Raw genomic sequence first — 20,230 nt, 5'->3', positions numbered from 1 at the left:
TCATGGCCCGTGTTTATCTCATTCTTGTTTTCTTACGCATCACTTCCACCTCCTCGGACCCATCATTCCTTCCTGTGAGCTCTCTCCCGTGTATCTGCTGTGACTCAGGACCCATCCTCATCACAGGCCTGTGCTGTCCTCAGATGTATTCACATGCTCAGGACAGTTCTGAAAAGGAGCTCCAAAATGGCTTGTTCTTCAAAAGACTAGAATCTACCGGAAGACAAACCGTGTGCCGGGAGCCTCGCTGACAAGAGCGGTATCCGTCCGTCCTTTGAATACAGGCATTTGCTCCAGCTCCCGCTCTCTGTCCCTCTTTTTCCTACAATGTTAACTCAGGCTCCTCAGGAGGTCTTTTGTCCTTTTTTCTCTGTCACATGGACCCATTTGTGAGCTAGAAATAAACTCCAGTCAGGTAAAGACGGGGTGTAGCACCACAAGACGTGCAAATGAGTCGGCGAGAAAGTAGCCATCTGTCCTCAGTGCCACCATGGCCGATGCCGCCAGTCTGTGAAGACCCTGACCACGCATGGCAGCCTCTTCAGAATTCCCCATGGGCTGGGTTGTCTTGTTATCCCGTGATTTTCAGTGTCCTCATCCATAAAGTGGGAAAAGTATCTGCTTCGTAAGGTCGTGGGAGGAGAATATATAACCATATGTCTGGAAACCCATCGCATGGTATCTTGTAGGAGCCAAATAAATGCAGTTTCTTCTTCTCCTTTACCCATTTTCCTTGTCTTTGGATTCCGCCCCCCCCCCCCCCCCCGGATGCTTTGTCACAGGCATTGGAGTTCAAAGAGAATACAAATTACACCTTAACCTCTGCACTCTACTAATTTTTATTTGCTGTGTTTCATCTTAAATGTACATTATTCCATCCACCTTGAAGCTGCTAAGTAGCCCTTGTGAGTCGACATGGGGTCTAACTGCTGTTAGCACACCATTTCCTTATCAAGTCTAACCAGTGGATTTACACTGAAGTTGTGGAATGTAATGTGTTTGAAGGTCTATCATGGAAGGCTTCTTCCCTTACAAATTGGGATCCATTGTCAAGTGCTAAGTCTTTATTTTTTTTAATGTTTATTCATTTTTGGGAGACAGCGCAAGTTGGGGAGGGGCAGAGAGAGATACACACAGAATCTCAAGCGGGCTCCAGGCTCAGAGCTGTCAGCACAGAGCCCAACACGGGACTCAACTGCGGGGCTTGAATTCACAAACCACGTGTGAGATCATGACCTCAGCCGAAGTCAGATGCTTAACCGACTGAGCCACCCAGGCGCCCCAAGTGCTCAATTGTTATTTTCCCCAAAGAGTCCGTACTTTTTTCTACTTAAAAACTTTAGTCCTTGTGTCTAAAATGAAATTCCACGTCTTGGCCAATTATGCTGTCTGCGTATTTATTTCTGGTTTCAAACAATCTGATTTTGATTGTCTTGGTGCAGTTTTCTTTGCGTGTCTTCTGCTTGATGTTGGTCTATGCTTCGTGCATCCGTGGATGTAGAGTTGTCATCAGTTCTAGAAAACTCTCAGCCCCAACTGCTTCAAGTAGTCTTCTGCTTTCCTCTTTTTCCCCAGGGCTCTAACAGCACACAGGTTTGGTTGAGTGAAGTCCCACAGCTCACAGATGTGCTCATCTTTTTTTTTTAAGTGTTTTTATCTGTTTCATTTTGGTAGTTTCTATCCAGCATATTTTAATCTCAGACATACATTGTAAATTCTATAATTCAGTTTACATCTTTTTTTTTTTTCAGTAAGCTCTACACCACATGTGAGACTTGAACTCATGACCCTGAGATCAAGAGTTGCACGCTCCACCGAGCCAGCCGGGCGCCCCCAAGTTATATCTTCCTAATGTCTTCTGTGTCTCTCTGTACAGGCTCATGTTTTCCTTTCCCTTTTGGGGCATATGGAGGACACTGTTTTTAGTGTCCTGTTTAATAGTATCATCTGCACCATTTCTGGATGTTTCTATTGATGATTTTTCCATCATTATGGGTCATACTTTCCTGTTTCTTTGTATGCCTTTAATTTTGTATTGTGCCCCACACATTGTAAATTTTATGTTGTTGGGTGTTTTTTTTTTTAATTCCTTTATTTATTTTAACGTTTATTTATTTTTGAGAGAGAGAGAGAGAGAGACAGAGTGCGAGTAGGGGAGGGTCAGAGGGAGAGGGAGGCACAGAATCTGAAGCAGGCTCCAGGCTCTGAGCTGTCAGCACAGAGCCTGACATGGAGCTCGAACTCACGAACTTCAAGATCATGACCTGAGCTGAAATCGGAGGCTTTCAGGCACCCAGGCGCCCCTGAATTCCTTTAAATATTTTTGAGCTTTGCACTGGGATGCGGGGAACTTACTTGGAAACAGTTTTTCTTGAGACTTGATGTTCTGCTTTGTTAGGTGGCACAGAGCAGCCTTGAAGCCCAGGGCTGAAATTTCCAAGGAGACCTGGAGACCCTTCTCAGAGTCGGCGCAAAGGGAAAGAAAAAAAAGGAGGAAAAAAAAAAAAAAAAAAAGACCGATAGCAGGACAGACATGCTTGTCGTGAAAAAAAAAAGAACCATTTCTGAAGCCCAATTGGGACCAAACATTTACACCTTGCTTCATAGTAACCAGTTGAGATCAAGCACGGGGTTAGAATGTTGTTGGCTGCGTGTTGAATCGCCCCCATCGGTTGTGAAGGACTGTGCTACATTCAGGCTTACCCACCGGGCTCCGCATACATTTATATTGTTTTCCCTTTTGTCTGGTGGGACGCCATTCTTGTTACTCTTCTGTGTAACGAAGTTTAAGTGCTTGTTTGGAAAACTGTGTTTAACAGTTTAGAAGGCTTGATAGAAGGAATGCATGGGAAAGAGTTCCCTTCTTCTGTTTCTCCCGATTTTTCCACCTCACTTAGCTTGAGAGCTTCGCAGCTTGGCTCAAGGATTCTAGCCTTTGCCCGTTGCGCAGTAGATGCTGATCCAGAGGATAAACCAGTGAACTACGTCAAAAGCACTCTCAATATTACGCTGGACACAAAGTTTTGTACTTCTGACTTCACATAGCTTGTCGCCCCGTAAAAGGGTTAAGAGCACAATTTTTTAAAAATAAATTGAGAAGTATTTATAGGGAAAAAAAAGTCTCGTTCAAGCCTTGAGGGCAGAAGAGAGAGAGGCACACGCACGAACCGCTCCACCTGGTCCGAGAGAGTGGAGCTTGGCAGCTTCCTTGCTGCTGCCCCTCCGTTCTGCCTGAAGGCCACTGACCTGGCTCCCACGACAGACCACACGTCCGTTTCCCACCGCCGTCCCGCTTCATCAAGTCCTTTCGGTGCTCCCGCACACTTCACAGCCCCCTCTCCACCCTGGGGTGGTGTCTCCGCACGCAGGACTGGAGCTCCAGTAACTCCAGGATCTGCTCCTTGGTGGGCCTCTCGGGCCTCAGCCACTCACAGCACAGCACCCACCGTGGGCTCAGGGCCTCCCCAGGACCAGGAGTCTCCTGGTGGGAGAGTCGCCTGAGGCACTGGCAGAGGATCTGAGGACCGGGAGAGTAGTTCCCTTGCAGCCTAGTCTCCAGCTCTCAGGTCTCTTCCTCACCCTCGTAATCTCCTCTTGATCCCGTGTAGCCCAATGGACCAGAGTCTTAGGGGCTGTTAGTGATCCGGCCATTCTAGCTCTGGAGAAGGCCCACACCAGCTGGAGACTTCCTGGGGCGCCCTGGAACAGAAGAAGAAATCATGCTGGTTCTTATTCCCCCCCCCCCCCTTCCATTCCTTAAACACACACTCAGCTTCTAAAAAGCGGCAAACCCTGCAATGCTTTCTTCCCCATCCCTCCCCAAGATCCTATTCCACGAAGAGTCCCTGGCTCGGAGAGACTCGAAATCTGGTAGATGGATATGTAGAGTGTTTTCTACAATACCAGACATAGGCTGTACAAGGAAACAGCAGCAGAAGCAAAGGTGTTCCGGGAGCCCAAACGAAGAATCACCTTTGCTGCAAAGCCCAAGTTTCCAGAATTGGAACCCAGAGGTGAACGGCTTTCAGTGCAAAGTAACTTGCCTGCTTTCAAGGGTTGATTCTCTCCGAGGTAGTGGAGAGGCCGCCAACGACCGGATGACTTCGCCATCTTCACTCAAATTTCCGTAGTGGCCACAGCAAAAGTAAAATCATAATCCCATCTACGGAATGGTCCAAACACCCCGGATCTGCAACAGGGCCCGGTTTACAGCGCTGCTCGCAGCAAGTCGCGGTCTCAAGAAAGGCGTCCAGCGCGGAAAATCCAGCAGGTAAGAGCCGGGGCGCCACCGGAAGCCGCACAGACTCCCTCTCACCAGGGCCACTGCCCAAGGACGGGGGGGGGGGGGGGGGGGGGGGGGGGGGGGAGGGGGGCCGGCTGAAGACAGCAGCCACGTGGAGGTCCCGTGGCCGAGCGTCCTCGCCAGTCACCCCTTCCCCAGCCCCCACGCACGCTTCAGTCCAGCCAGGGCAGAGTGCGCCTGCGCGGCTGCCCCTCCCAGAAGTCCCCAGGCGCGCGCGCGCGCGCGGCAGGAGGGAGCCGCCCAGCGGGGAGGCACCGTCCCGGCGTGCCCCGCGGCGCCCCGCCTCCTGGGCTCCTCCGCGCCCAGGGTACAGGCGGCAGCGCCCCAGCGGGAAACTTCTCGGTGGCCCACCCGCACCCCGCGGGTCAATATAGCAGCCCCTGTGCAGGTGAAATCTGCGGGGCCAGCCTGCGGGAGTGGGGACCTCCGACTTGCCGATGGAGGAAATCCAGGATTGGAACCCGCACCCCAGCACCCTTTGTGCAGGTGCAGGCGCACAGAGCGTCCACATAGAATGCACGAGAACTGGAGCACACGAGCAGGAAGAACTCCGCTGGGTCGAAAGACGAAATCAAAAGCAAAATTACAAACTGTCTTGAAGGCACTGTAACGAACACTCCGGGGTAAGATCTGTGGGACCCAGCCGCGCTGGAGAGCCTTAATCACCTCCCCTGTTATCAAATGCAGATATAAAACAATTTAAAATTCAGCTAAAGCAACTTTAAGAGCACAGTGAAATCAGGCCCCCCAAAATAAGCCTGAGTGAATTAATGAAGGTTAAAAACTTCAATTAAGGATATGGAAAATTCAAAAATAGTAGAAGGCAGGGGCGCCTGGGTGGCTCAGGCTACACGCAACTTCAGCTCAGGTCATGATCTCTTGGCTGGTGAGTTTGAGCCCCCCGTCAGTCTCTGTGCTAAGAGCCTGGAGCCTGCTTCCTGTTCTGTGACTCCCTCTCTCTGACCTTCTTCCTCTACTCACACACACACACACTCTCTCTCTCTCTCTCTCAAAAATAAACTTTTTAAAAATTTAAAAATAGAAGGCATAAATTCATATGCTGATTCCCTTGAAAATAGTAATATATAAGCTTATTTAGAACCTGATTAAGAAATAAAAAGGATACATGATGAGCGGCACCTGGGTGGCTCAGTGGGTTAAGCCACCAACCTCGGCTCAGGTCATGATCTCGCAGTTCATGGGTTGGAGCCCGACCTTGGGCTCTATGCTGACAGCTCAGAGCCTGGAGCCTGCTTTGGATTCTGTCTCCCTCTCTCTCTGCCCCTCCCTCGTTCGCACTCTGTCTCTGTCTCTCAAAAATAAATACACATTAAAAAATCATTAAAAAAAAAAAAAGGATAGGGGCGCCTGGGTGGCGCAGTCGGTTAAGCGTCCGACTTCAGCCAGGTCACGATCTCGCAGTCCGTGAGTTCGAGCCCCGCGTCGGGCTCTGGGCTGATGGCTCAGAGCCTGGAGCCTGTTTCCGATTCTGTGTCTCCCTCTCTCTCTGCCCCTCGCCCGTTCATGCTCTCTCTCTGTCCCAAAAATAAAAAATAAACGTTGAAAAAAAAAAGGATAGATGATGAGAAATAAAGCATAACTACAGAATTGGAAGAGAAGAAAAGAATTAGGGACCATGACATTCAGCTTTAGGGTATCCTATTTGAAAATCTATATGAACTGGATGATCTTCAAGCAAAATACAAATTATCAAAACTTGTGTGCACCAGCTAAGTGGTTGTAAGACAACTGTGATTCGGGGTGGGGGGTGATATCCCAGGAAAGTGCTACAGAAGAAGTACATTCAGATGTAACATGAAGCACTACTTTTCAGAGGAAAATGACCTTTTAAAATGGGAACCATTAAAATGTTTAACTAGAAACCAGCCACCAAGTTTAATTTGGAATAAATGGACACCTCACCCAAGCTGAATATAATTTAATGTGAGGGTTTTTTTTTTTTTTTCCCTGCAATGTATAGTTTATAGTTCTATCTAGAGGGGAAAGAAAAAAGAAAACTATGTTCTTGTGGCGAATAGAGTTTTCAGTAATAAAACTGGACAATTATAAACTTGGATACTCGTTCAAGCGTATCTTGAGCAAAAATATATACCTGAATCTGGGGCTGGGTTGAAGGTGAGGAGACACAAACACATAGTTCCCAGCTTTCAAGAAGCTAGAAAGCTGTGTAGTTGAGGGTATGAAGAAAATAAGAGAATATACGTAGGTTTGCAGCATAATACTGGCTTCCTCTGAGCTGTGGGGTTGGAGAAACAAAGGACCTGGGTATGTTGGTTCAAACAAGTCATGCTTGAACGTTTGAATTTTTATGATGAACCCCGATGTAAAAGAAAATGCCAAAGCGTTTCCCTTTGAAGAGCTAAGTGCCTGGCAGAACCTGTCAGACCCGTTACCTGCATTTAAAGAAGCAGCAGTTTCAGTGTTGGGGACTCTGAATGCTAGAGGGGGTCAGAACGGCCTGAGTGACCTGGCCCTTAAAGGAGTCAGCACCACACAGTCGCTGCCTAGGGACAGTGATTAGACCAGACCCTCTTTCCTTTGACTAAATAATCCTGGAAATTCTTTTCTCCCTTGGCTTCCATAATGTGTGATATTCCAACCACTCTACTTTTTTACTACCTTTACCCATTTCTCCTTGTATTACCTGTGTCACGAGGCTGAGCCCCAAGTCCTCTCTGTCTGTATCGGACACATCTGTGACCTTATCACCTCTGGCTTTGATTATCACCTTTATGTGGGATGAAGCATGAATCTGAAACTCCTATTCCTCACCCACACTTTAGTCTATACTCACGACGCAGCTCTAGTGCAGTGTCTCACTGGATGATGAGTCCAGTGGGTAAAAACGAACTCATCATTTTATGTTTATTCCCCTTTCTTACTCTCCATTTCTGCCCCAACCGTTTTCATTGAATAAATGTCTGTCGTGATCCTCCAGCGTCAGGGCACTGTTCTAGACCCTGGGACACGCTGGTGAACAAGACGAAGTCCCTGCCCTCATGGGGGTTTGTATTCTAGGGGTTTCTAGGCCCAGCAACATCAGCCTCACCCAGGAGCTTGGTAAAAATGCAAATTCTCAAGCACCATCCCAGACCTACTGAGTCAGAGACTGTGGAGGACTGGTCGGGCCACCTGTGCTTACCCAGCTCTCTAGGTCACTCAGGGAGGCTATGATGTGAGCAGCCGTGTCCTAATCATCTTGGACTCCCTCCCCTCTTTCCTACCTGACTCTGCAAACTGCTCTTTTGGCCCTCTCCAACCCCGTATTAGTCCAGAACCTTCTCAGGTTTGGGTCACTGGAAAACCTCTGCATGTGTTTTCTGGCTCCAGCGGATGAAGGGAATGCTGTTAGATGACACATTTTTCTCAAATCATGCTTTCGAGACGATCCCAAACCTACTGTGAATTCCTGAATCATCTATTAAAGGAAGTAATAGCTTCTTTTGGCTTACAGAGCTGCATTATACCCTAGGGCTGCAGTAACAGAGTGCCACAAATTAGGCGGCTTCAAACAGAAACTATTCTCAGTTCTGGAGGCCAGAAGTCGAAAGGAAGGCGCTGGCTGGGTGGCTTCCTTCCGTGGGCTCCGACAGTAATGTTCACACCTCTGGCAGTCCTTGTGACCCCTCCACATGGCTTCTCCCTGCTTGTGTCTCTGCACATGGCCCTCTTCTTAAAAGGCCACCGGTCCTACTGAATCTGGGGCCTATTCTACTCCAGTATGTCACCATCTTAACTAATTACACCTGCAACGATCCTATTTCCAATAAGGTCACCTTCCGAGCTACTGGAATGAGGACTTCAGTATATCTTTTTTGGGGGGGTGGGGTGGGGGACACAATTAACGCCTAATGCCCCTCACCTAAGAGCAAACCTGAGCTCTGGTATCTTCCGGTGTTCCCACACACCGTGCTTCCCCCATGCTGTCTCTGTGCCCGGGGGGCACGTCTTTCCTCCTTCCTCTCCACCTGGAGTCAAGAATGCAACTAGTTGCAAGAGGCCGGGCAGGCAGTTCATCCGAATGAGTGACGCGAGCTAGGTGGTAAATGACGACGTGACACTTTGCTCTACCGTCAGGGACCCAGCGGAGATGAGTGGGGACAGGGGAATCTGGAAATTTCATGCCGAACCTAAAGGACCCAGAGGCTACTCTATTCCTGCTAAGTGCTCCGCGAAGGCATGTGGGTCCCACGTGGCCACATCTGAGTTTTCAAGAGATGCTAAAATCTAGATCTTGTGTGAGATGTGAAAGACATTTCCTCATTTTAAAATGCTGGCCATCGATTCAAATAAGAAACAAATGGCAGGAGCGGGGGGGGGGGGGGGGGGGGTTGTCTACAGTCCTACCTGGCCCAGGGGCTATCCTTTTCCAGCCTATTACTTACACAAATACTTCCCAAGGTCGCAGGCCCACTCAGTGAGTGACTTACCACCATTTCAGTCCTTTTAAACTCATATTCGTGTCGGCGTGCGCTAGGTGATGCTCCACAAAGACAGAGCCCCTGCCTGGAGAGGGACCCGGGAGACTTACACACTCACTCACACACGTGAAACAAGCTGGTACGTGCTTATGAGTAAGCACTAGCTCCACAAGCTAAACAAGACGACAAACTTAAAGATGCTGGTGGCAATTCTGGAGGGCTTCCCAGAGGAGAGGACTTTCAAAGCTACTCATAAAAGGATATGCAGACCTGTCCAAGGAAGAGGGTGGCCTCACCCTGCTCCTCTGAAACCAACCCCCGCCCCGGGAGGAATATTTTAGATCGGGTAGAACATGTGTGGCCCACACAGGTCACTCCCGGGGCCCAGTCTGGTCGCCCATTGGGACTTCGGTGACTCCAGGAGGAACCGGGTCTCGTACGAAAGCTCCTGGCCCCGCGCAGGACAGGGAGCAGGGGCGGCCTGTGCCATCGGGGTCATCGCGGGCCCGGAGGACCGGCAGTTCACAGCCCCCCGGAGGGAACTGGACCCGAACCGACGGGGACACGCGGCGGGGGCGGGTCTCGGGCGGCGCTCGCCGGGAGCCGGGGCGGGGCTCAGCCCCGCCGGCCCCAGGCCGCACCTCCGAGGGTCCGCTCCCCGCCCCGCTTCCCGGAGGGGCCCAGGCGCCAGGCCCCGGCCCTACGCACGTAGCGGGCCTCACCTCCAGGCCACCCCGCTTTCCGCTCCACCGCGGCCCCCTCCTCGGCTGCCAGGGCACAGCCCCAGCTCTTCGCGCGCCGGCGTCGCACCCTCCCGCGGGTCGTCTCTGCGCAGACTCGGCCGGCCCCGCCGCGCCCCACCTCCCGGATGCTCGCGGTGGGGTGGGGTGGGGTGGGGTGGGGTGGGGTGGGGCGGGGCGGGGGGGAGGGGGTAGCCTCCGCGCAAACTCGGTGAGCCCCTCCGCGCTCGCCTCTCGCCCGCGCTGGGAGAGCCTCTGCGCAGACTCAGTGAGCCCCGCTGCGCCCGCTGGGTCTCGTGCGGGTCGAGACGCAGGGAGGGACGTGCGCTACGCAGGGTCGTGCACCTGCTGATCCTCCCGGGTCCTAGACCCGTTGGCGCCCAGGCTGTGGCCCGTGAGTCCGGGTGAGCGACCCCAGCGAACAGGTTTACATATTTGTTCGGAAATTTTAGTCCCCGCCCCGCAAGCCTTTGTGGCCTCATTTGTTGATGCATCCTATCTGCAATGCCCTGTCAAAGGTTTGGCGACTTGGATACACAATGATAGGGTGATGTTTTAAAGGGCAGGTTCTGAAGTGAGGCCAGACACTCAAAATCGTGATAAGGAAATGACAGATAAAGTTAAATTTCCTTATAACCTGCAGTCCATTGACAAATACTTGCGATAGGCAGAGTAGGACATTTCTCCAGGAACTCCCTACTCCCGTTTATTTACTTATTAATGTTTAATTTTGAGAGAGATAGAGTGTGCGCCCGGTAGGGGCAGAGAGACAGGGAGACACAGAATCTGAAGCAGGCTCCAGGCTCTGAGCTGTCAGCACAGTTCCCGACAGGGGGCTCGAACACACAAACCTTGAGATCATGACCTGAGTTGAAATCCGGATGCTTAACTGACCGAGCTACCCAGGTGCCCCAGAAACTCCCTACTGTCTTAATGCTTTGCTGAGGGAAAAATAACCTTAGTTTGACAATAACTAGGCCTACAGTATCCTGTGTCTTTTTTTGTTTGTTTGTTTTTATTTATTTTTGAGAGAGAGGGATTGCACAGGTAGGGGAGGGGCGGGAAGGGGGGGGGCAGAGGATCTGAAGCGGCCTGCTGTGCTGACAGCAGAGAGCCCCATGTGGGGCTCCAACTCATGAACCGTGAGATCATGACCTGAGCTGAAGTCTGACGCTTACCTAAGCCGCCTAAGCACCCCAAGAACTCTTCTTTCTGATGCCTTCTGGGCTTAACATGGTTCCCCTGTCAGCAGCGCGGATTCATCATGGAATGCATTTGTCCCACAAATATCTATGGAGTGCCCACTCCCTGCCAGGCACTGGTGATGTGATGAACGTTGAGCCAAACCCAAGGCCCTTTCATGGAACTTGAAATCACGTGGCGGAGCTATTTAAGCAATTCCACAAATATATATAAAACGAGAACTTCCATGGGTGCTGTGGAGAGTGCATATAAGAGCTTATAAAAGGACAGTCTGCGAAGGCTTTCTGAAATCGGGCTTTCTGGAAGGGCCGGGCTCACGAAGGACTAGGAAGTAATAAAAACCCATCGCTAACAACAAACTCGGCTCCTGGAGCAGGAACAGGGGTAGCCTGACTTCGGGAAAGGCCAGGATTCAGGGATTTAAACTCTGTCATAAGGACGCCATCTCTTAATTTTGCTTTTCTCTGTGTTGACCTCATACAGTTGGTTCCCCGTGGAGAGAAGGTTCAGTGCTCAGGACCTCATGGGCCGCAATTCACAGGGAGAGGACTCTGATTGGCTCTGCGTGGGTCACATGCCCAGTCCCCGGGCCAATCACTGTATCTAGCGGATGAGGCACTCTGATTGGCCAGCTTGGATGCCCGCGGGGATGCAGCAGGGAGCCGCGTTGCTAGGAGACCTCTCAGGTTGATGGCTAGAGAAGACAGGTGTCAGGTTTAGAAAAAGGAGACCGTTCCTGGGGCGGGGAAAGTAGCAGGTGTCCAGCCTGGGCCAGCGTGGGCGGACGGCCGGGTGCGCCCGGAGGCTGCGCAGCCACACGCGCTCTCTTTGGCTTTATCCCAAGGGCAACAGACACCTGCTGGGGGTTAACCTGGGCGGGGTAACCTGTGAGGGTTGGGAGCCCCAACCCACTGCGACCTCCTGAGAGCCAGCCCATCCTCCTGCGAGTTCTTCCCTGTAGAAGCAGATAATGAAACGATTGTTGTTTTCAGCCAGTAAATTTGGGGGTCACGTGTAATGCGGAACATGAATCATTATCGCTATCACATTTTCGGCTTCGTGTCAGTTTTCTCTGTCCTGTTCTCATCTGTCAATGGCTTCGCTTGTGATTCAAGCAGTTTCCCCCGCCACTTTCATGTACTTTGTGAAATCCTTCTTTTGTTGGAAGAGTTGGCGTTTTACTTTGTGATAAATTGTCATTGTGCAGTATTTCTGTTTGACCATACTATGTTTACATCACCCGATGTAATCTTTTGAGTCTTTTCATTGTCAATGCAATGATTGTAAGTTGCCTTCAAAATCTTCATAATTCACTGTGGCTCCTAATGTTCTAGAATCAGCAGCAGACATTTATTGAGCAGTTACTATGCACTGCCATTTTTTCTGCACGCTGTCTTAAAAATCTCTCGCCTTGTATGTGAGAGACAAGGCAAAATCATGAAAGGGGAGAGAAAGAAAAAGATCTTTAAATACAGAAGATAACCTATTAAGTTGCTTTAAACATTGTTTTGCTGTTGTTTTTCGTTTCCAAAAAGTCCTTTAAGTAAATGGCTCAGTTTTCTGTCTGAATCACAGGATAACCCCCAAATAAAATATGGGCAAAATATTCAGTTATTTTTCCTTAACAGCAAAGGCCATTTTGCCCATATTGTGTGGACCACGAGGTGGCAGTGGTTTCTTGCCAGTGGTGATTTAACAGATCAAAACATCTTAAATACATCTTTATTTTTAGACAATAGAAAATAAACTTACTAGTTCCAAGAGAACCACATGGCTTTAGGCCATTCCTACCTTGTGGACTAAAAATCTACCTTGTGAAATAAAAGTCCATAAAATCAAGTTAAATTTTATTTCATTATTATTTTATTTGTTTTCAGAGAGAGAGAGATAGAGAGAGAGAGAGAGAGGGAGAGAGAACCAGTGGGGGAGGACAGAGAGGTGGGCAGAGAATCTGAAGCGGGCTCTGTGCTGACAGCAGAGAGACTGACACGGGGCTCGACCTCACAAACTGTGGGATCATGACCTGAGGTGAAGTCAGATGCTTAACCCACTGAACCACCAGGCGCAAGTTAAATGTTTAAAATTTTTTATTTTTAATCTTTATTTAGTTTTGAGAGAGAGAGAGAGCGTGAGCAGGGGAGGAGCAGAGAGGACACACAGAATCCGAAGCAGGCTCCAGGCTCTGAGCTGTCAGCACAGAGCCCGACACGGGACTCGAACTCACAAACCATGAGATCATGACCTGAGCCAAAGTCGGACGCTCAACCGACTGAGCCACCCAGGCGCCCCTCAAGTTAAATTTTAAAGCAAGTTGCAGAACAATAGTTCTACTTCGTCCCTTTCTCCCTCACTGCCTCTCTCACTTCCTTCCCTCCTTCCACCCACCACACGCCAACACTTGCTAAGTCACTGGAAATACCGGGGCGAGCAAGGCAGCAGCGGGGCCCCCACGGATCTTGTGGCTTCTACATTTGGACAGATGCGTAGACTAGACTGATCGCACTTTCTCGTTATAGTAAACAATACTGGAAAGAACATCTTTAGATACGTGCTTGAGTTTCGTTAGCGCAGTGGTTCTCAAAGCGTGGCCTGGACCCTGAAATCAAAACTATTTACATCATAATACTAAAATGTTTTTGCCCTTACTCGTGTTTACTCTGTCATAAATGGACAGTGGAGATTTCCCGAGGCTACATGGTATTAATATTGCAGTGGATTGACTGCGGAAGCAGATATGAGAATGTTTTCTATTAAGCCAGACATTAAAGAGACTTACAAAACTAGTAACACAAGGAGACTCTTCTACAAAAGCAGTTGCTTTTGTTTGAGGACACGTAACTATTTTAATAAAAATGTTACTTATATTAACATGGCTGGATTTATTGTTATTTTTAACGCACTAATAAATATTTTGAATCTTTCTCAGTTTTAATTTCCAATAAGGTAAATATCAATAGTTTCTGCATGAGCAAAACCTCTTTGGTGTCCTCATTTGTAAGAGTGTAACAGAGACATCGTACCAAAAGGTGCAAAAACCACTGTTCCTGGGTCTGTTTGCTGAATTGGGGTTGCCGAGTCACGTGGGTGTCCACGTTTTCAATTTTGCCAGTTGGCTGCCCAATTGTTCTCCAAAGTGGATAAAACGGACTCATTTTTTTTAACGTTTTATTTTATTTTAGAGAGAGAGAGAGAGAGTGCAAGCAGGGGAGGGGCAGAGAGAGGAGACACAGAATCCGAAGCAGGCTCCAGGCTCTGAGCTGTCAGCAAGAGCCCAATGCGGGGCTCGAACTCACGGACCATGAGATCATGACCTGAGCTGAAGTCGGACACTTAACCTGCTAAGCCACTCAGGCGCCCCTAAAACTGAACTTTAAAAAAAAATCTTGGGGTGCCTGGGTGGCTCGGTCGGTTAAGTGTCCGACTTCGGCTCAGATCGTGATCTCACGGTTTGTGGGTTCGAGTCCCGCGTCGGGCTCTGTGCTGACAGCTCAGAGCCTGGAGCCTGTTTGGGATTTGGATTCCCTTTCTTTCTGCCGCTCCTTCCCCTGCTTGCTCTCTGTCACTTTCTCTTTCTCAAACATGAATAAATGTTAAAAAAAAAAAAAGTTAAAAAGAAATCTGTATATAGGTTTTCTTTTTTTCTGGCAAATCTCAAATTGTGAAGAATTGTGGAATTACTTTAAACTAGGACAGTGAGGGGCGCCTGGGTGGCTCATTCGGTTAAGCATCCGACTTCAGCTCAGGTCACGATCTCACGGTTCATGGGTTCGAGCCCCGCATTGGGCTCTGTGCTGACAGCTCAGAGCCTGGGGCCTGCTTCGGATTCTGTGTCTCCCTCTCTCTCTGCCCCTCCCCCACTCATGCTCTGTCTCCCTCTGTCTCAAAAATAAACATTAAAAAAATAAAATAAAAATAAACTAGGACAGTGATACAACAGAGATTTTTGATCTATGAAATATTGGTTGAATATCTTTTCTAAACAATAGTGGGAAAGGCAGGGTAGTATTTCTTTTTAATGTTCTCAGAGGAAGTTTATCTTGGTCACTGAGAATAGCATTGTGGAGAGGACATTAAATGTGTTGGGAGATTTATTTTTGTTTGGTACCTCATGGGAGGCAGAAATGTACCAGCTATGCAAATAAGTTTTTTTTTTTTTTACCATCAGGAAAATGTCATTTTTCGTAAATACCACCTTCTGCAATTTTTATTAAAACCAAAGCCATCGGTGCCTGGTTGGTTCAGTCAGCGGAGCATGCAACTCTTGATCCCAGGGCCCTGAGTTTGAGCCCCATGTTGGGCATAGAGATTACTAAAAAATAAAACCTTAAACAAACAAACAAACAAACAAACAAAAACAAAAGACCAAAGCCATGTTCCACTGATAATGAATTGTGGAGGGAAAAAAAGAGGGGGGCATGATCTCACCTTTTGTGAGTTCGAGCCCCGTGTCGGGCTCTGTACTCACAGCTCAGAACCTGGGACCTGCTTCAGATTCTGTGTCTCCCTCTCTCTCTGCCTCTCCCCCGCTCACATGCTGTCTCTCTCCCTTTCAAAAATAAGAAAAAAATCATTAAAAATGGTTTTTAAATGTAGAGTCATCTACTGTTAAAAAAAAATTCACATGGTCTTAGTTTATGGGTCACTTTGTAAGTGACCGAGGTCATTTTAAGCAATTTAGTGTCGTTTCCTCATTGCGGTATATTTAAATTGTTCAACTTTGCTGATCTAAAACTTTAACTGTGCTAAATTTTGGCAGCGAGATGTGGGTAAACATAAAAACTGAGTTTTACAATCGAAGGATCAAGACGCAGCCATAGTAACTGGCTGCTTCTTACAATGGTTTTGTACGCAGTGATTGGCACACGCAGCTCTACTCAAACAAAATGGGGCCACAGTCGCGGGTTACCTGCAGGTTTATAGTGGAGGGTTTCTGGCAGCCCGGGATGAACGGAGGTGAGGTTTTATTCCGCAGCTCGGCAGAGCATTTGCACGCGCACTCAGGGAGGGCGGGAGAAATAGCGAGGGACGCAAGCCCATCACAACTCGGGACACGCGTGTGAGCTGTAAGGATACTACTGATGCAACACGCATGTCACGAACACACGTAAACGGGTTTTTATCTGCTGTCTGGAGATTTTCCAGCCTCCAGTGGAGCTAACGGAGGGAACTGTGTCTTCGGTGGAACCTGCGGTATTTAATGTGTCAATACTCAGACTCCCGGCAGGTAATGGGTTCTAAGGTGGTTGAGCCAGGCGTGAATAGGTTCCAACCTGGAATTCTGTAGAGAGGGTCCTTTTCAAGGGGAAGCTAAATCAGAACTTCTGGTCTTAGCCTTCTGGATAACTGACTTTATTTGACTCACGGTAAGCGGTACAGAACTTGGCGATTGTCCACTTCAGCTATTTATTTGATAGAAGAAAATGAGCCCTAGGAAGGATCACTTATTCATGCATTCATTTGGAAAATAACGGTGACCCCCACTCTGTGCAGACGCTGGATAATTAGGGCGAACATATAATGTATCGTCCAAACCGGGACACTTTTGAGAGTGGAGAGGGGGGTGCTAGTCATTACGAGGAGACATCGAACGAAAGCCAAAACCGTCCTGGGCATACCTGAATCTAGACTCACCCTAAGACATAACCCTCGCCCTTGAGGGGCGCAGTACCCAATGGGAAGGAAAGATATAGAACCGGAAGGCGAGGGGAGTCATGCACTGTGAAAAGTGCGAGGGAAATGCTGAGGAAGGGTCCCCCAGCCCAGGGAGGAGAGACCTCCGAGAGAAAGCCAGGCTCCCCCTGGGTGCTAAGTTTAGGGGAGTCACAGTGCATCAGGTGGGGAAGGAGGAAAAAGGGTGCTCCCAGCAGAACAAAGCCTTGGCGCCATTTTGATGCTTTGGGGGGAGGGCATTGGAGGTGGGAGAGCTGCAAATGGTTTCCCAGGGTCAGACTGTGTGACCGGGGAGACAGCGGGCACTGAAACGAGGCCTGTGGGGGGCAGGTTATCCGGGCCTTGCATGGTGTGCGAAGGTGTGTGTGGGTTGTCTTGCTGAGCACAAGGGAGCCACTGAAGGATTTAAAGCAGGGCCTTGATCTAACCAACTCTGTGTTCTAGAAAGCTCGCTGTGACAGCAGGTGGTGGCTGCACTGGGAGAGAAGAGGAGTCAGGCGGCTTTTGCAACAGCCAGAGGAAAGTAAGGCCAAGGGTAGGCAGCGAGGGCGGGGACGGGCCTTGCGCGGCAGAGCTGAAAGCATGCGAAGATGGGGTCCTGTTACTAAAAAACCCGGAGGTCGCGCCTACATCCAAGCAGGGGTGCGTACAGGCGCTGGAAGCTAGCCGTTGGGGTGTGGACCCTCCCCTTCTCTCACCTGGGGCGGGGCCTCCGCAGCGGGGTCCACCCTGCGCACTCGCACCCCCTCTGGCGGAGAGCACCTGCTCCGCTCCCAACAACATCAACCAATCAGTCTCTGCGCCCGAGGGAGTGAGACCCTCTGATTGGCCACGCTGGGTCACATGCTCGAGCCCCGAGGCGGGAGTGGGCGTGGTGAGGCCCCGCACACGTGGCGCCCATGGAGGGCGACGGAAGAGGCTTCCAGGCCGGCGGCCCGGCTGCGTGGTCGCCACCGCTCTGGAGAGGGCCGCAGAGCGAGGTCAGGGAGCGTCCTCCTGGGTCGGGAGGGAGTCTTGTACCGCCGAGAGCCTGAGACATTTGCTGAGAATATGGACGGAGTTGCTTTGCCTCGAAAGGGAGGCCGGCTCCAGCCTCCCTCCCTGAGCCCTGTGCCGAAAGATGCTCCCCCGTTCCCTCTCGCCTGGAAGTGCGCGGGCAGAGGGGAGGCAGCCGGCGCTGCAGACCCCGACCTGCCTGCGCCTGGGGTGGTGGCGTGGAGCTCCACGTTACTCTCTGGGCGGAAGTGCCGGCTCTACAGCGGCCTTGGCTTCGGGTGCATTTCAAGGTAATTACAAACAGCATTCCACCTTCCCCTAAACACTGCAGCGTACGGGTCCTTAAGCATAGCGGAGCGTCTGTTTACACTTTTTCTTTTGAGGTAAAATTTACTTAGATTGAAATGCAGAAATCTCTTTTTTTTAAGTATATTTTTATTTTCCTTTTCATTTTAGAGAATCCCAAGCCGTCTTCATGCCCAGCACAGATCCCAATACGGGGCTGGATCCCACAACCCTGGGATCATGACCCGAAATGGCAATCAAGAGCCTGCTGCTCAACCAACTGAGCATCCCCACCCCCCTCCACAGGTGCCCCGAAATGCGGAAACCTTAAGTGTGCATTCCTGGAGTTTTGACAAATGCATATGCTTGTGTAATCCACACCTGGAGGCCTTTTATTACCTGAGGGTGACCAGAACAGCCAATGGGACCTGCCTGGGATTTTGCCAGAGGGGGCAGGTGAGAACTGGCCCGTCGGAGTGAAACCCTCAGAACTCGGACCAGACTAGCACTCCTTCTGTTGCCTTTACGGTTATGATCCCCATCTGACCGCCAGTCCTCTGTCCATTTTTTGTCAAAACCCCATAAGAGAAGAAAGGTGAGTGGTGGAATCTGGACACCAGCCTTTAGCCTGAATCCCCTAACACCTCTGAAATTGTAACGGAAACAAGGGCAAATACTCAACAGCGTTATTTGTGAATGTGAGCTGGCCCCGGGGAGATTGCCTATCCAGCGGCTCTTGCCTCCTTTTTCTTGGATGGCCAAGCCCACTTCCAGCTTGGGAGGCTGAAAATGCCCAGTGTTCACTCCCCGGCCGTTCCCCTAGCTGGGCACGTGCACCAATCCAGGCCAGTAAGACGTTAGGGAAAGTCGTCTGGGGCTTCTAGGAAAGATTCTCTCTCCAGTAAAAAGAGCTACGTGGGAGGAAATGTCCCTTTTTCTCCTAACTTCAAATGTTAGCATGTGAGGATGTGATGCTTGGAGCTATGGCAGCTACCTTGTCAGCATGAGTAGTAACACTAAGAGAATCAAAGAAGAGTCACCCGGTGCTCCTGAGTCTTAGACCTGCTGAATCCTGGAGCGCTTACCTCTAGACTTCTTGTGTGTGGTGACATATTCCTCATTATTGTACAGTCTGTGCCTTGCCGTCTAACCATACTAACTGATACAAATGATTTGTAAAATGTGTTACTGTAACACCAGAGCATTTCCTGAAAACAATCCTATTTGTATCATAAAGATCAGCTTGACTGTTTCAAAGAGAGCTATAATCTACCCATTTCTGATAGGAACACACCATCAGCTCTCAGAGAAGTTAAGAGGGCAGAGCACAGGAGTTTCAGAATGGTGATCTTCAGACTCCATATGCTCAGGATGAACACTGTCTTCTGATTTCTTCCTTTATTTATCTGTCCGTATATAGCGGATGGCTGACCTGGGGTTTCCTGTGGGACTAGAATACACAAAAAGGCCTTGTCGAATCTTACTGTATTTAATGCTATCATCCAAACTGCTAACATCTTTTTTAACCAGACTGGCAAAAATATGTCTTTATTACCCATGCCTAGGATAAACTCTCAACCTAATCATACGTGCTCAGAGAAAAACTGCTTGCTTTTGTCAAACCGACTGGTGGGCTTTCTAGTAATGTGCGATGCCCAGTACACATTTAGTAAGGGCCCACTGTGTGCCAGAGCTTGTGCTGGGTATTGGGAATATAGCCGTGAGCCAGGCAAGTTCCACCCCAGGGGAGCCCCAAATTAGAAGGATGGAAAAGGGGTGGCCGGGGGGCTCAGTTGAGCAGCTGACTTTGGCTCAGGTCGAGCATCCACGAAGCACCTGGGTGCTGTGCTAGGAACAGAGAAAACCCTGGGGGAAAGAGAGACCCCAGTCCCTGTCCCCATGTTGCTCTCGGTCTGAGGTGGGGGAAGAGGATAGGTAAACAGGTTATCCCAGGGCGCTCCTGCTGTGAGAAGAGAGCCTCAAAGAGGGCACCACACTCAAGTTTTGGGTGCTGAGGAAAGACTCTGAGCAGAGACGGGAAGGGGGAAAAGGTGGGGAGAGATGTTCTAGGCAGAGGGAAGGTTACCACAGACCAGGTCATTTCAGATGGCCCGAGGAGCAAACGTTTGGACGGAGTGGAAGTTGTAAGGGGAAGTGGACACATCTCGTAACCCAAGTTAAGGAGTTTGGTGTTTTTCTGAGGGCAATGGGTGAAGAAGAGATTTAAACAAGAGAATGAGTGGTTAGATGTTCCCTTTAGAAAGCTGTGCAGAAAGGGGACCGGAGAGTGAGACACCAGTGGTGGGTGTGTGTGGGGGGAGGTGGGCCATCAGTTCCTTCTGGGGTGTGTTGACCTTGAGGGCCTGTCGGGAGGTCATGCGGGGGTGTCCTGGGGGCAGCCAGCCTGGGACTGAGGAGAAGGCTCAGCTGGAGCCTGCCATCTGGAAGCTGTCAGAATAGAGGGACGCTGAGCCCCAGGCGTCCCGGGACGGGAAGGGCCTCAGGAAGACATGTCTAGTATCTGCTTTTAACTCTCGTCATAGATGTGGGTGGTTTTCAGAAAATTTAGAAGAGGAAGCCACACAAGTGAA

General features: G+C 49.8%; 1 protein-coding gene across 1 annotated transcript; it reads right to left on the bottom strand.

The window, feature by feature from the left end:
• Positions 1-4,048: 4,048 nt before the first annotated feature.
• On the bottom strand, positions 4,049-12,460 carry LOC125151816 (uncharacterized). The gene is made up of 3 exons (XM_047833282.1): positions 12,441-12,460; positions 9,468-9,616; positions 4,049-4,974 (listed from the first exon to the last, which is right to left on the bottom strand). The coding sequence occupies exons 1-3, from the start codon at positions 12,458-12,460 to the stop codon at positions 4,427-4,429; spliced, it is 717 nt and encodes a 238-aa protein (XP_047689238.1). The 3' UTR covers positions 4,049-4,426.
• Positions 12,461-20,230: the final 7,770 nt, after the last annotated feature.

The sequence above is a fragment of the Prionailurus viverrinus genome, chromosome E1 (genome assembly GCF_022837055.1).
Source record: "Prionailurus viverrinus isolate Anna chromosome E1, UM_Priviv_1.0, whole genome shotgun sequence".
In the NCBI taxonomy this organism is placed as follows: Eukaryota; Metazoa; Chordata; class Mammalia; order Carnivora; family Felidae; genus Prionailurus; species Prionailurus viverrinus.
This window is presented reverse-complemented; position numbering and strand designations above follow the sequence as displayed.

What these genes read in the sequence shown, in the direction of transcription:
- LOC125151816 (XM_047833282.1), bottom strand. Translation starts at nt 12,460, where the DNA reads ATGTGGTTCTCTTGGAACTA. An exon ending in ATGTGGTTCTCTTGGAACTA is followed by an intron (nt 9,617 to 12,440) that starts GTAAGTTTATTT and finishes CCCCACCGCGAG; the next exon opens with CATCCGGGAGGTGGGGCGCG. An exon ending in GAAAGCGGGGTGGCCTGGAG is followed by an intron (nt 4,975 to 9,467) that starts GTGAGGCCCGCT and finishes ATTTGATAACAG; the next exon opens with GGGAGGTGATTAAGGCTCTC.